Here is a 17,443-nt window from a genome sequence, read left to right as displayed (position 1 = left end):
TTTCACGCGAATCCACCTAGTCATTTGGCTGTGAAACTCAAGACAAGAAAAAATACAATGATCACCCATGTCCAATTTATATTATAGATTAAATATCAAATGATTCATAGTATATATAAATTAGTAAAATATATAATATTTATTTATACATCAAAATAAGGGTGGGGGCGCTGATGGTATTATGTGGCCATGAGGGGTTCGGCGGACCAAAATGTTTGAGAACCTCTGAACTAAATGGTAATACTCAGTTTCACACCATTAATGATAAGACTGAGAACTTACCATATTGGTGGTGCCTGCAAAAACCTAGAGCAAACAAAACAACACAGAGTGGATATACAAAAGTTTAAAAAAATGTAATTTAAGACATTGGACAAAGACAAAATAAATAAGAAACGAGCAAAATGTGGCCTTCAGGACAAAACAACAACAATGGTTGTTCTGCAAAAGAGACCAATAGAATAAGTACTAGGCTTACAAAGAATAAGTCCTGGGGTCGATTTGCTCGACTAAAGGCGGTGCTCCAGCATGACCGCAGTCAAATGACTGAAACAAGTAAAAGAGAGTATATATGTATGTATATATATATATATATATATATATATATATATAAAATAAGATACTGCACCGTTTATATGAAATAGAAACGGTGCAGTATTTTATTTTATATATATATTTAAGGAAAAATGTAAAGACTGAGAAGGTGAATGACAAGGACCTTTTTGTGTGCACAGTCTGTGACAGACCATGTCTGTCCTTGGCTGGCCTCAAATCTCACCTGTGAACCCATGGAAAACAAACCTCATCCAGCTATTCTGATTATATGTCTGTGCACACGTTTGAATGTGGTGTGTGCCAGAGGGTTTGCAAATCCAATGGGGGTCTTAAAAGACATTTTAGGATCCACAATGAGCAGAACTTACTTGCAGGTATTGGTAGTGCAAATCAGAGGTGCAATCTGTGTGGGTGTTTTTTCAAAACACTGTTTAAAAAGCCACATCAGACGCCATGAAAGGGCTAAGGTGTAGGTGCAGGAGGTGGTCAAACTCTGTTTAAGGAGTAGACAACCACCATATATATATATATATATATATGTATATGTATATGTATATATATATATATATACATAGGTCTGGTGAGATTGTTGAGATGCTTAGAACGGAGACGGGTTGATCTGTGCTGCATCCAAGAAATAAGATGGTGAGGAGGGTCCGCAAGGTTCCTCACAGGCAAAGAAAACAAGTACAAGATTTTCTTGGCAGGGAACACTGATGGGGTCGGGGGTGTGGGAATACTCCAACATGCAGGAGGCTTCCATGGCATTCATGGAGGCTATGGCTTCGGTTCCCGCAACGAGGAGGGAGCCAGACTGCTGGAGTTATGTGATGCAAATGATCTTATGGTTTGCAATACCAACTTCAGGAAACCAGCCTGTCACCTAGTCACCTACCATTCCGGCAGACACTCTAGCCAAATCGACTACATCCTCGCCAGAAATAGGGAAAGAGGGCAGCTTATAAATGCCAAAACCTTCCCTGGTGAAGAATGTACCCCTCAACACAGATTAGTAGTTAGCAACTTTGAGATCAAGGCAATAAGGATGCCCAGATGTAGACTGGCTTGGAGGAGAAGGGTTTGGAAGCTTAAAGATCCTGCAAATGGACAGAGATTTAGGGACATACTACTTGAAGCATTTGACGAAATAGAAGGGGATATAGCATCATACAACGTGGAAGACAACTGGAGGTTTCTACGGGACAACCTGTTGAGAGCCACCGACCAGATCTGTGGCTGGTGTAAAGTCCCCTTCCGACCCAAAGTAACGTGGTGGTGGAACAATGTGGTTGACAGGGCTATCAGACAAAAGAAACAGGCTTGGAAGAATGGAGGTAGCAGGGAATTGTATGAGACTGCTAGAAGGGAAGCTAGGAGACAGGTTTATTTAGCCAGAGGGGAAGTAGATAAGAAGAAGTTTGCCAATGTTCTGTGCTATGAGGACCAAAGACTTGAAGTATTTTTTGTTGCAAGACTGTGTGAGAGAGAATCGTGATGTCGTGGAAGAGAAATGTGTTCGCATGCATGATGGTATGCTTGCACTAAACGGGGTTGCAAAGAGAGAGGTTTGGAGACACCACTACGAAAGATTGCTCAATAAAGAGAATGAACGGGAGAAAGAGAGTCTGCCGAATGTCGTTCCAACAGTGGGATCAGCTATCCGAATTGACAGTACCATGGTAGATAAAGCAATTAAGAGTATGAAGACAGGGAAAGCCCCCGGCCCATCAGGAATCACTGCAGAGATGCTCAAAATATCAGGTAGTGTCGGCTATAGCCTAGTCACCCGTATTGTTAACCAGGTGATACACAAAGGAGTCATACCCAATGACTGGTGTAGCAGCACCATTGTCAACTGTTACAAAGGTAAAGGTGATGCTTTAGATACAAATAATTACAGAGGTATCAAGTTGTTAGATCAGGTAATGAAAGTTACAGAGAGGGTCATAGCCCAACTAATTAGGAAGCGAGTCAGTTTAGATGAGATGCAGTTTGGGTTCGTGCCAGGGAAAAGCACCACTGATGCTATATTTCTGGTAAGACAGCTGCAGGAGAAATACCTAGCCAAGGATAAACCTCTGTACCTGGCTTTCGTTGACATCGAGAAAACCTTTGACAGGGTCCCCCGATCCCTTATCTGGTGGTCAATGAGGAAACTAGGGATAGAAGAATGGTTAGTGAGAGCTGTGCGAGCCATGTACAGGGACGCTGTCAGTAAGGTGAGGGTTGGCGACGAGTACAGTGAAGAATTCTGGGTAGAGGTAGGGGTCCACCAAGGTTCAGTCCTCAACCTCCTCCTATTTATCATAGTCCTCCAGGCAATAACACAGGAATTCAAGACAGGTAGCCCCTGGGAGCTCCTCTATGCTGATGACCTTGCTCTAATTCTTGAGTTACTATCAGAACTATTGAAGTTTCAGGTGTGGAAGCAAGGACTAGAATCGAAGGGCCTTAGAGTCAACCTAGCTAAAACCAAACTCCTAATAAATAGAAAGGTAGACAAACCACAAGCCCCTTCAGGTAGATGGCCCTGCTCAATCTGTAGAAAAGGCGTAGGTAGAAACTCTGTAAGATGGACACATAAGTGGTGCAGCAATATCAAAGGAAGGCTAACTAGGAAGATAGTTTTTGTATGCGGCAGATGCTCAGGAGCAATGAACACTGAAAATGTGCAGAGAACAACTTCTGCCACATTCCAGGGAGAAAAACTAGAAGTTGTTGATGGCTTCCATTACCTAGGTGACCAAGTCAGTAGCAGGGGTGTGTGCTCTGAGAGTGTAGCTGCTAGAATAAGAATAGCCTGGGCAAAGTTCAGAGAGCTCCTACCTCTGCTGGTGACAATGGGCCTCTTGCTCAGAGGGAAAGGTAGACTGTATGACGCATGTGTGTGAACAGCCATGTTACATGGCAGTGAAACATGGGTCATGACTGCTGAGGACATGCGTAAGCTTGCAAGAAATGAAGCCTGTATGCTCCGATGGATGTGTAATGTCAGTGTGCATACTCAACAGAGTGTAAGTACCTTAAGAGAAAAGTTGGACCTAAGAAACATCAGTTGTGGTATGCAAGAGAGACAATTGCGCTGGTATGGTCATGTGTTGCATATGGATGAAGACACCTGTGTAAAAAAGTGTCACACCCTAGCAGTAGAGGAAACCTGTGGAAGAGGTAGACCCAGGAGACTTGGGATGAGGTGGTGAAGCATGACCTTTGAACATTGGGCCTCACGGAGACAATGACTTCTGACCGAGACCTTTGGAGATATGCTGTGCTTGAGAAGTCCCGGTAAGCCAAGTGAGACTAGAACTGGCCTATGCCAGTGCAGCATAACCAGCCCATTTAAGAGTACCTTTCAATCATTGGCCAATAAACTGTTTTTGCGAAGATCTGTTGAGTCAAGTGAAGTCATTCTCGTGGTCAGTGCCAGTACCGCCTGACTGCCACCCATGCCAGTGGCACCTTAAAAGCACCATTCAAGTGTAGATCATTGCCAGTACCACCTGACTGGCTCCCATGCCGGTGGCACGTAAAAAGCACCCTTCAACCGCTGGAAGAGGTAGACCTAGGAAGACCTGGATGAGGTAGTGAAAAGCACAACCTTCGAACATTAGGCCTCACTGAGGCAATGACTAGTGGCCGAGACCTTTGGAAATATACTATGTGTGAGAAGACCCGGTAAGCCAAATGAGATCATAACCCATGACCTTTGCCACGGGTGTAGCCAGCCCACTTATGCGTACCTTTCCTTCATTGGACACTAAACTCTGCTTGCAAAGACCTGTTGGGGCAAGTGAAATTGAAATCGTAATTGAACCAAATTTGATGACTGGCTCTTGTACCAGTGGAGCGCTAACAGCACCGTCCAAGCATGTTCATTGCCAGAGTAGCTGCCTGGCTTCCGTGCCGGTGGCACGTAAATAGCACCACTTGAGCCTGTTCGTTACCAGCGTTGCCTTACTGGCACTTGTGCCCATTTGAGCGTGGCCGTTGCCAGTAGCACCTGACTGGCCCTCGTGCCGGTGGCACGTTAAAGCACCCACTACACTCTCTGAGTGGTTGGCGTTAGGAAGGGCATCCAGCTGTAGAAACTCTGCCAGATCAGATTGGAGCCTGGTGCAGCCATCTGGTTCGCCAGTCCTCAGTCAAATCGTCCAACCCATGCTAGCACAGAAAGCAGACATTAAATGATGATGATGATAAATATATATATATATATATATATATATATATATATATATATATATATATACATATACATATAACTCTTTTCCTTTTTTCTTTGCCTTTCTTTTCTCTCTAAAATCATTTGAAAGATATTTGTTAAATGTGACAAGGTAAATGTAAATTTACTCTGATTTGATAGACAGAAACAGCTGTAAATGATTCTGAACTACAATTAAATAATGACTTTTTAACATCAATGCTCCACTTCTCATTGTTAATTATTGCTCCATTTCTTTTATTTTCTATATATATTAAATCACGGTTTTACCTTTAAATTACCTACTACCATATACCTTATAGCTATGTCTATACATAGTGAGGTAATACACCAGGAGTGCCTATGGATAAATCTATCCCTTAGATGGTTGCATAACTCCAACTTATATCTTGCTTGATATATATATATATATATATATATATATATATATATATATATATATATATATATATATATATATATATGTATGTATGTATGTATGTATGTATATATAATTATATATGTATATATTTATATGCACACACACACACACACACACACACACACATATGTATATATAAAAAATACTTGTAATTAATTTTTATTTGTTATTTTTTAATGTATTCTTTGCTTCATGTTTCTTCTCAGGATTGAACCTTCGAAAAGTTGTGGTCCATTTCGTGTGTACAGTGAGACAGAGTTTTCCATGTTCACTACACTGTCGAACCTAGTTAACAGTTGGCCAGATATACTTGCTAAAATTCTGAACCTCATATTTACACCAGCCATCATGGTTCCATTGATAATCATCATATGGTTAGTAACTCTGCATGTATAAACTTTTTGTTGTTGTTGTTCCTCCTCCCACTCAGCCTTAATTCCAGCAAACCTATGATCAAATACATTTCATGACCAGTACGTTTTCTCGTGCATAGTATACTTAGAACTGCATTACCTATACGTTCTTTTTTTTAAGACACCAGAATTTGATCTTACAAGATTTCTTTGCTATTTCTAGTAATTGAGATTACTTTGTATGAGTGAATATATAACACATTGAGCTTATGTTTGGCTCCTGCTTCTTGTCTACTTTTTTTCAAGCAGTATTTATACTTTTGACATTGTTGACCATCACCAGCTGTCCAAAGTACTGACCAAGTGTTGAAACTATAATGATGCCTGTTAGGCAGCTGAAGATGGGATGTATATGTACTGTTTATTTGTATATGTATTTTGTTTGTAATACTTTGAATCTTGTATCCTTGTTGTTTCAGACTTGTCCTCCATTGAGATTCTAGTTCTGGTGAGGATTAGACTTGTCTAGGGTATTTTTAATTTTATGATGGTTTTTTTTTTTTTGCATATATTCGTGCCTGTATGTCAACATGTGAATAAGTATACATTTATATAGAACCAGCAGTGGCTGAGCTTTAAGCCTTAGCTCCTACTTGTGAATGATAAGCTGGAATAGTTGATGTTTACTCAACAATGCCTTAGTTAACCTTTCTTTTACCTTGCTTTTTAGGAATAAGTTGATCTAGTAAAGCCTTTAACCTTATTTCACCTGGTTTGTCCTGACTCAGACTACAGTCTAATAATCTGTTCACCTAGATACCATCAATATGTACCAGATTAATATGGCTCAGCATCAGACCATACTCCACCAATTAGTCAACTGTCAATGAAGGATGCCACTGACCACTGAATTGTTGTATGTAGTTGAATCAGCCTGGTCAACAGCCTCAAACTACAGTTCACATAGTCAGTCTATTTAACTATCTGTCAGTATTGGGTATCAGATCAACTTCATTCAACCTCAGACCACAGTCTATCAATCTTCTATCACTGGCTCTGTACTCAGTTTTTTATTACAGGAGTATATAATTACAGGAATTAGTGATCATGGATGTTTGTGTTTGTGTGTGCACTCCGGCCCTGTCCATACTAAACTGAAGTGAAAGTTGACATCTTCAACTATGAAAATTTCCCTCCATCATCTGTATTTACATTCATTTATCATTTGAATATCTTTGTCTTTCCAATGTATTTCATAGTGCATTGATGTATATGTTTGTGCATGTATGGCTAGGCATGTGTGTGTATTCACTTATATGTGCACCTCTAATCATGAGCAGGCGTAGTCGGGGAGCGTAATAACCATTCGTTGAGAGGGATTCTTTGGGGTTTGAATAAATGTAACAAACGCAAAGTTTGAAGGAAATATTAGCCATTTTTCATACTTTCTCAGTGTAAACAAATAGGAAATAACAGTTGCTACTCAAGGACGAAAGTTGTTACACAGTGTAATCAAGATAAAGGCATGGCATTGGAAACAGTTGATGGTTGGCAAGGGGAAGGGCATGCAGCTGTAGAAAACTGGGTTTGTTTCTTTTGATGTCTCTTGGAAGCACAGCTTCAGCCCACAATGGCAGCATGTAAACAACATACTGAATCCTCCTTTCAAGCTGCTGCAATCATTAACACTGCATCAATTACATTAAACTGACTTTTTGTAGTCTGCTTGTGGTTTGTCTATCAAATTTCAACTTATGCAAGTATAGTTTTCTTCAGAAACACTGTTCGTTATTCAATTTGTTCATTTAGAGACCTGTTTGTGTATGGGCACCCCACTGTGTGTGTGTGTGTGTGTGTGTGTGTGTGTGCACATTGTGACTGTTTGGTACGAAGTTTGCTTCCCAACCACATGGTTCCAGGTTCAGTCCCAGTGTCGCACCTTGGGCAAATGTCTTCTATTACAGCCTCAGACTGACCAAAACCTTGTGAGTGAATTTGGTTGACAGAAACTGAAAGAAGCCCATCATATGTGTTTATATCCAGGCTTAAAAAGAAAATAAGTACTGGGGTTGATTAGTTCAACTGAAATTCCTGATGGCAGTGCTCCAGCACAGCTGAAACAAATAAAAGAATATATGTGTCTGTGTATCTGTGATTCTATATCATCTACCCAATGCATCATCCTGTACTCTTTGTTTTATTACAAAAGTCACCTGATATTTAATATGACTGCTATTTCTCTGTTGACAGTTTCTTCATCTACTATAATTTCATCGTCATAAAGGGCTACATAAGAATGGAGGACCTTCTAAGAGAACAGTTAGTTTTGGTAAGTTTTGAACCCGTTTCTATTTGTCAGATTTTTTGTTTTCACCCAGTTCTTCACAAAACTCTTCTGCTGGAACCCTACCTCTGCAAATATGTTCATTTAAAAAGAAAAAGAATTTACCTTAATACTTCTTCATCATCATCATTATATGCTGATATGGATTGGATAGTTTGACTTGAGCTAGTAAGGCCAGGGGCCACACCTGGATACTCTTCCTAATGCCAACCACTCCACAGTGTACTGATTGTTGTATATGTGGCACCAGCACCAGTATCAATTCTGCTGTGGGGGACAAATCTTCTTGACATTATTTACATTATTTGCAATTGACGGATATTTGTCCTCATCTTGTTTGTTCTTAATACGTTTCAGCTGATATACTCTCCAGCCTTCATCAGGTGTCTTGGGGAAATTTCAAACCTTAGTTCTCGTTCCTAAGGTATTTTTCGATGTTGTTGTTGTTGTTTAGGACATCCGTATACCGCAAGCTGACCTTCACTGGATGATACCTCAGCTTCAACTCCCACCATCCATACAGTGTAAAGAGAAGGATTGCTCAGTGCCTAAAACATTGAGCAATGAATATAAGTAGTGATTGTGATACTCACCACGAAGAAATGATCAAGCTCAGTTACAATCTATTAAGCAACAACTACCCCAAAAACATACTATCCACTCCAGTCATGAAGAAAAGAGAGGATGAAACTGATAAACTGTCCATAGTCTGTCTACCCTATGTGAAAGGCCTCTCCAAAAAGATACAAAAGATATGCAGCCCATATGACATCAGGACAGTATTCAAAAGCAATACAATACTTCGCATTAATTTCCTTCGAGTAAAACCACCAAGAACTGTGTGTACTCCATTCCATGCAGCTGTGGTAGGTTATACAAAGGCAAGATAAGGGTAGAGGAACATCACAAAGCTGTGACATGGGGAGATATTTATAAATTGGGTATAGCTGATCACCATCATCATTATCATCTGCTTTCCATGCTAGCATGGGTTGGACGATTTGACTGAGGACTGGTGAAACCAGATGGCTACACCAGGCTCCAATCTGATTTGGCAGAGTTTCTACAGATGGATGCCCTTCCTAACGCCAACCACTCCGAGAGTGTAGTGAGTGCTTTTACGTGCCACCGGCACGAAGGCCAGTCAGGCGTTACTGGCAACGACCACACTCAAAATGGTGTATTTTATGTGCCACCTGCACAAGAGCCAGTCCAGGGGCACTGGCAACAATCTCGCTCGAAAGTCCTTACACATGCCACTGGCACAAGTGCCAGAAAGGCGACGCTGGGCACAGGTGCCATCACGATTTCACTTTCGCTTGCCCCAATAAGTCTTCGCAAGCTGGGTTTCGTGTCCAATGAAGGAGACGATGTTGGCATGGGTGCCAGTCGTCGAATTTAGTTTGACTTCGATTTCGATTTCACTTGCCTCAACAGGTCTTCGCAAGCGGAGTTTAGTGTCCAATGAAGGAAAGGAAAGCATAAGTGGGCTGGCTACACCCTTGGCAGAGGCCTTGGATTTAGGTCTCACTTGGCTTGCTGGGTCTTCTCACGCACTACATATTTCCAAAGGTCTCGGTCAGAAGTCATCACCTCGGTGAGGCCCAATGTTCGAAGGTCTTGCCTCACCACCTCATCCCAAGTTTTCCTGGGCCTACCTCTTCCACAGGTTCCCTCAACTGCTAGGGTGTGGCACTTTTTCACGCAGCTATCCTCGTCCATACCAGCGCAATCATCTCTCTTGCACAAAAAATGGAGACCACCTCCCCATGTGGGATGAAGTTAAAATAATAGACAGAGAACACCACTGGAAAATATGAAAACTTCTCTTCACGGAGTCTGTGTTTCTGGGTCTCAAAAGTTTTGTAGATTTTATACTTCACTAAATTGATAGCAAGAATTTGGTCTTGTGTTGCAATTATAAGGCTTTCAGTGGTATGCTCCAAATTGCCTTGGCTTAACCATGTCTATGATGTTTTATCCTTGATATCCTGAGTATTTCTTTCAAATTGATGGACCACTTAAACTGCTTGGTGTCTGGTTTGGTCTTGATTTCTAGGTGGATAAGAAATGGGGTGATATGGAGAATAGGGTGGCGAGTCTTACCCAAACATGAGCAGAGGTGGCAAATGCTTACATCACTTCCATCATCATTTATCACCTGACTATCGTGCCCTGCCCTGGTTACTGCTTGACTGAGCTGGAGTGTCGATTACTTATTCTCTTGTAGAAAGGATGCTTTCCAATGGTTAGGAGTTCAGTCTGCTGCCAGTACTTTCTGCATGGTTAGTTAGGCATGCTATGGCTTCTGATGTGCAGACATGTGCTCAGGTTGTGCCATTTGCAATGATATCTGAACAGTGAGTGTGTGTGGGCACCGTTTGTAAGGCATGTCTCTCTGCAGTTTGTCTCTTTGGTGAAGGAAAGATCAAGACTGAGTGCTTGGCACCTAGAGTGTTGTTGGGCACCCACGGCCCTTTACCATTTAGGTAATGTGGTCTGTGGATGTTCCACCTTAGCAATATATAGAGGATTAGTGACAAGGAAGTGTGATGACGTTCCAGAGGACTTTCTGGTCAGGAACTACCATGCATAATTTACCAATGTCCTTGACCTGGTAGTGCTAATGGGTGTGGGGGAACTACCAATTAGAGATAAACCCTACTGGCATGGATGTGCTGTCAAATGGGCTTTCTGAAATGCATGTAGAACAACAAAACCATTCTGCACCCACTCATTCAGTGTCTAGACATTGCTGACTTGTGGGGTTATGTTGAACAGTTGTTATCGTGTAGGACAGATCCATCTATCAGCTGAATCCATATTGATGATTGCTCTGCCACCCTCCTTTAATCAGGCAAGTAAGGCAGTTTTCCTTTGCCTGGTGACTGTGGCAAAAGAGCTTCTCTGGCAGCTGAGGTTGAAAGACACGAGGACAGAGATGTTCTTCTTTGGTAGAGCTCTAATCAACTTTTTCAAGATTCACTTGAAAAGGAAAATGAGGATGGAGAGGGAGGTGCTGTCTTCGAGTGAATTTGTTGGGAAAATGGCAAGAGTGGATGGTATCGCTCTAAGTGTAGGCCTGTGAGTTGGAGAAAAGGAATTGATGAGGACACTTGCCCAAGATGTTCAGGGAGATCTTGGCTGGTGGGGTTCCTTGATTATTCCTTGAGGTTCTCCTGTATCAGGCGGACCATTTCACTGCCATCTTTTTTCTTTCTTTTTACTGTTGTATGCTTCCCTTCTTTGTTTTATTGTATACCATGTATATTTTCTGTATATATATATATATATATTTAATTTCATTTTTATCATTTCATTATATGTAAACCCCCACACTTTATGTCTTTGTATTGTCCCCACTCATCCTTTGCCCTGATAGCAAATAAAAAAAATTCTCATTGTTAAAATTTCAGTATTCCCTTCTTTTTGTTTTCTGTTAAACCTGTTTACATGCAAAACCCTCATACCAACACACATGCACGCATATACAAACCATTCAGTGTTTTGTCCTGTGCCATCCTTAATGATTTTCTTAATGTAAACCCTTTATTGTTAATAAAGAAGTTATCATTATCATTTGTTAGCACACTGGGCAAAATGCTAAACAGCGTTTTGTCCATCTTCACATTCTGAATTCAAATTCTGTCAAGGTCAACTTTGCATTTCATTGGTCAGATAAGTATCAGCTGAATACTGGATTGATCTAAATCAACGTACCCACTCCCCTGAAATTGCTGGCTTTGTGCCAAAATTTGAAATCATCATCATCATCATCATCATTATTATTATTATTATTATTATTATTATTATTATTATTATTATTCCTTTTTCTCTTTGTAGGATGGCAAAGATAAACGTTTCCTCCTGAACAAATTGAAAAAATACAAAACTATCTCAAAACTTTAACTTCAAGGAATATCTGTTGCAACTCTTTCTCCTTCTTTAACTGCTTCAGCACTTCCTTCTCTCTCTTTTCTCTGTCTATCCATCTATCTATCTATCTTCCCTATCTTCCCTGTCACTCTCTCACCCATTTTTTTGCAGTTCTTATTTCTTTCCTTTTCTCTTGATCCTCCTTTATCTCTGTGGCACTCTGAAATATTTTCTTGAAATAAATAGATTATCAACTTCTCCAGTTTTGTAAGAGTCTCAGGTAGGTTAAGACTGGTAGATGGTTGCCTTTCAACCTGATGATCAGTAGTTCATATCCTGTCGTTGAGGCTATGCCATAACTTTTGCTCAAATAACCAATTTTTCATTGACACAGTCCATATGGTAATGTAGAAAATTCTGGGACCACTATGTAAAATATGATAGCATTGGTCTCATACTTTCATGACACTGAAGCTTGAACTCTTCAAGGGAGCACTGTTAGGAACAGCCCCTTCTGAAATCAACAAGGATTAGACTTGGCCTTATGTATTGTCTCTACATGATATAAAACATATATAATGATTGCCTGGTCCTCCTTCACTGATGTAGACTTTCTGAATCTCTTTCCACTGCTCTACTCTCCTTTTGGAATCAGTGAACTAATAAAATACTTGATTCAACAATGAAGTCAATGAGTAGTAGATTCTTGTTCCTGAGTGATGCCTCATCAAAAAACAAATTTCTTTATTGTATTTTAACCCCTTAACATTCAGATCATTCTGTTATATATATTGCTTATTTATTCATATTGTTTTGAATTAATCATACATCATTTTGTAGCTTTGAGATTTTCACAATGTAGTTGCTTATTTTTAGGACATTGTAGAAGTGCGAGATGTTGCATCTCGCTGGTTGGAACATAAAACAGGTAGAATATTTAGGCTGGATATGGCTGGTTTGAATGCTAAAAGGTTAATAACTATTTGTTTTATCTTCAAAGATACGTGTTTGTATGTGTGTGTGTGTGTATCTTTGTTTAACATACACTTTTCCATGTTTGTTTGTGTCAGATAAAGTTTATTGAAGTGGATTTTCTATGCCCAGATGCCCTTCCTGTTGCCAACCTTGTCACTTGTGTTTCCAAACAAGGTAATATTTCCCATGGCCAGACATTGAAATGAAGAACATGATTTGTGTAACAGTGTTGTTCATTTACAACTATCACATGTTGTCTCAACAAGAGTACAAACACACGCATGACATAATAATTTTGTCAAGAATTGACCCAACTGTGATTCTGTCCTGGTGCATTCATTTAAAATAAATTTTCAACCTTGCAATAGATGACCACACTTTTGGACATAAAGGACAGCTAGCACTGTTGAAGTTCTATACTTATAAACATCCTGTGTTGGTCTTCTGATATGTGACTTATGTATACAACATGTGTAGCTTTTCAAAATATGAAGCAAGCACAAACTGCAGGCCAGATTATCTCTGGACACTCTCCAATACAAAACTGCCACAGCCTGTAGTTTTGGAGGTATTATGACTTGCTGTTTGATGAGCAATTCAGTATTTCTCAAACAGTAAAGTGTTATTCTAAGTTACAGTCCACCATTTGCTTTTTTTCAGTGCCTACAAGCACTATAAACACATGCAGCAGCAGCAACAATAATGACAACAACAATCTTGATAAACAGTTAATAAATACAATAAAGGTATGTATGTATGTATATATATATATATATATATATATACACACACACACACACACACACACACACATATATATATATTTATTTATTTATGTGTTTCAGCCAAGTGGCTGCGGTCATGCTGGTGCACATATATATATACACACACACACACATATATATATATATATATATATATATATATATATATACACACACACACATATGGAAAATGGATGTTAAATGACAGTGGTGATGTATCTGTCTGTCTGTATGTATGTACATATGTATATTTGCTATGGATGAGTCTGAAAATTAGGGTTTATAAAAATTTCTGAAACGTAATGTTGAAACGATAAACTATTTTTTTTCTTTATTTGAATCTATAAAGTTGGGGATGGAGAAAGAGAGGGAGGGAGACAGATAGACAGGCAGACTGATACAAATCTTATTTTTGGCTGTTCAAAGTGAGACTCTTAAACAGAATGGTTTTGTAAAGGTCCCAGTTATTGTTTGATAATTATCTGTACTGAAGAATTAAAGAGGATCAAGTAGAGGCTGATGCGTCTAGTTGTTTATTGGGTTTTTCTCTCTCAGTAAAGTGCCTTAACATAAATGTTACATGGATAGTAAGTTCGTCTAATTAGAAGCTAAAGATTAAAGTGCCTTGAGTTTAAGGACCTAAACATTGATACCAGTTGTAATAATCATTCTAAAAAGATGTCTTTTGCCTAAAGGTTTTGATCTTAGAGGAGGAAGCATGTACAAAGGGTGTTGTTTCAGTATTATTTTTAGTCTATCAGTTTGGGGATTGTTTATATAAATACAGCCTTTGCTGTGTATCATTACCTCCTATATTACTACCACTACCCTTAGTTTTATTTAGAGTGTTTGACAAATACACTTCAACATTAATTAAACGCACTTTTTCTCCTTCCACATTTATACTGCTTTTTATACTACTGTTTAAAAACTTTAATGATTATTTTGTAAAACTATATATGCATTTTCCTTTATTATACCATTTAGTACACCATTCCACTACCTGCTGTATGTATACCACTGGTACATGTATGTTTAACAAGAGATTAATTTTTAGCAGTGGTGGTGGGGTTGTTACTAAGCTATTTTGTACACTGTTGTAACCCTTTTGATAGTAACCTCCCTGAGACTGACCCTGATTTTTTGATTCAAACTTCTTGTTTAAAGTGATCTGATTTAAAACCTTTCATAAAAAGTTTATGTTAATATATACTGACTGGCTCCCCACACCGGTGGCACGTAAAAAGCACCATCTGAAGATGGTCAATGCCAGTGCCACTTGACTGGCTCCCATGACTGTGGCATGTAAAAAGCACACACTACACTCTTGGAGTGGTTGACATTAGGAAGGGCATCCAACTGTAGAAACCTTGCCAGATCAGATTGGAGCCTACTGGCTTGCCAACCAACCCATGCCAGCATGGAAAACGGATGTTAAACGATGATAATATACGTTTCAAATATCAACTTAATAATGGCAAAATTATTTTACTAAATTCTTCAATGTTTGCAAAATTAATTGAAACAAAAGTAGTGCATTTGAAGGGAAATATGTTAACAAAAAGATTACCAGATAACCATATTTCTGTATCAGTAGGTTGATGTAAGATATTGACTTACAGATGGTTTATACTGTATCAGTATACCAATATTGTGTTGAGGGTGGCAAAGGTTGTGGGTACTGCCCATCATATCATAGTGTGTTGTCATTTAAAATATAGGGATAATAATTTTGTAAAACAGTATAAAAAAATACATTATCATAATGCATTATCATAACATATTAGTACCTGTTCCAAATGGTAATTTTTAAAGCTTCTTCACTGTAACCAACTTCACATTCATATAGAGTGGAGCATGTGGATTTAACCCTTTTGCTACCATATTTCTGTTGAAATGCTCTGTGTTTCTTTCAATTGATTTTAAATATAACAAAGAATTTAGTAAAATAACTTAGTTATCATTAAGCTAGTGATAGGAACATAAATTATAACTAAGGTTTGATGAAAGATTTTAATTCAAAACTTATGAAAACAAGACATTTGTACTACAGAGCCAGAGGCAGTTTCAGCTGGGTTGGTATCAAAAGGGTTAAAGTGCCTTGTATAACAACTGAAGTTTGAAATGTTTATTCTTGAAGCTTCAGATGCTATAGTCTTCTGTGTTGGATCCTTATTGTCTGACAGGCTTTCTAACTATGACTATCCCAAATTCTTTTATGGCCCATTAAATCTAAGATGGAATTCTCCAATATATTTATCGGTTTCAGAACAACATATGAAGTTTGGGGTGAAGCATCTATACAGAAGCTTCTTCATTGGTTACAACAACATCCTAAAATAACACTACCTCTCCCATCCTGTCATGGCAGAAAGAGAAAAAAAAGGCACTCATAAGAATAACAGCAAAATAAATAACTTTGCTAGCCCCAATTAGTGTGATAGATTACTTAGCACCAATAGAAGTTGCTGCTATTGTGGCCATCACCAAAATCTAAACATATAAATAGTCTGGACAATGGAACAGAGTATAACATGCCCAAACTACAACATTGTATCACATGCAGTTAATCACTGTATTTCAGAATGTCCAGGTCCTCAGACAATAATATTACAAATCTGGATCTTTGGATTCATTCATAGCTCCAGATATACTTAACCTACATGCCATGGCTCTACTCAGCTAGAGCTGATTTGCAGCCACATAACAAGTGAAAGTTCAGTAGGTATAAATACATGCTACTTTCAGTAAAAAGAAGCATCTTTGTCCCAGAACACATTAGGTGATTGTCTTACTTAAGGACAATTTGAAAGAACTAAAACAAAATAAAACAAGTCCTCCACTAATGTGAATGCCATAGAAAGCCATACAGTACATTGAGATTCTATAACACAGTACATATTTTTTCATTCAGCTATTTTTTTATACAACCTGAATGCTTTAAACAGGACTTTTTGCTAAAGTATATTTAACTCTACAGAAATGAATTGTGCATGTATATATAGAGTGTGTGTATGTGTATGATTTTCAATGTACACTCTTGTAATTGATTTGTAATAAACATTTTTCTATTGCCTTACTTTGACATTTCTTTATTCAAGTTACTTCAAGTTTCATGCTTGTAAAGTGCAGTAATCATATAGGCTTCTATAATATACCATGCACAATTGGGCAGTTTTCAAGCTCAATGATTGCCAGATCATGCACAGTAAGCTATACAAACCTGTGCAATTACTGCACTAGTCAAACATGAGACTTGATGTAGCTCACATATAACTCCTGTATTCATTAAATGATGAACACACACACAATCACAAACACACACACACAGTTTGCCTAAATGGAAACACAATATCACATCCAAAACTAAAAGTATTTTTAAAAATAAAAATAAATCAACTACCTTATGACTGGGAGATAACAGTTTATTTAAAGTAGCTGCCCTCTGCTTCAATCACAGCCTCAAGACAGCTCCAGAACCTGGCACATGCACTCCTCACTATGTCCTTGGGAAGACCTTAGAACATTTCCTTGATATTGGTCACCAGCTCGGCCTTGGTGTTACAGGCAAAGCAATTGGTGTCTTTTTTAACTGCATCCCATACTTAGTAATTCATAGAATTACAACTGTGGGAATTAGGAAGGTGTTGAGGTTCTGGGCCCTGATAACATACCTAAAATACTGCAGCTTTCTTTTCTTAACAGTTGCCAAAATCTCTGTTTCCATTTTCTCAAGTTCTGACTCTGTTCAGTGACCAGTTCAGCTGATCCTCTGTACTCTTTGCTGGTACATTGTTTCAATTGCTTTGCGTTTAGCAATTTGTTCTTAAGATCCAACTTTCACCTTATTTTAAAGTAATCTAAATTCAAATTTCTCATTAAAATTTCATGTTAATTTATGTTCCAAAAATCAATTTAGTCATGACTAAGTTA

The 17,443-nt window shown here is 38.7% G+C and overlaps 1 protein-coding gene across 3 annotated transcripts in view; it reads left to right on the top strand.

Moving 5' to 3' along the window:
- LOC106879344 (transmembrane channel-like protein 7) overlaps window positions 1-16,589 on the top strand; it is a 148,603-nt gene extending 132,014 nt beyond the window's left edge. For all 3 annotated transcript variants that reach the window (XM_052969567.2, XM_089355122.1, XM_089355123.1), the window contains exons 15-17: window positions 5,405-5,572; window positions 7,802-7,880; window positions 11,739-16,589. In XM_052969567.2, the coding sequence (XP_052825527.2) occupies window positions 5,405-5,572; window positions 7,802-7,880; window positions 11,739-11,804 (313 nt within the window). In that variant the 3' untranslated portion in view covers window positions 11,805-16,589. The remainder of the gene's footprint in view (window positions 1-5,404; window positions 5,573-7,801; window positions 7,881-11,738) is intronic.
- Window positions 16,590-17,443: the final 854 nt, after the last annotated feature.

This window comes from Octopus bimaculoides, chromosome 7, assembly GCF_046866305.1.
Source record: "Octopus bimaculoides isolate indiv1 chromosome 7, ASM4686630v1, whole genome shotgun sequence".
In the NCBI taxonomy this organism is placed as follows: domain Eukaryota; kingdom Metazoa; phylum Mollusca; class Cephalopoda; order Octopoda; family Octopodidae; genus Octopus; species Octopus bimaculoides.
This window is presented reverse-complemented; position numbering and strand designations above follow the sequence as displayed.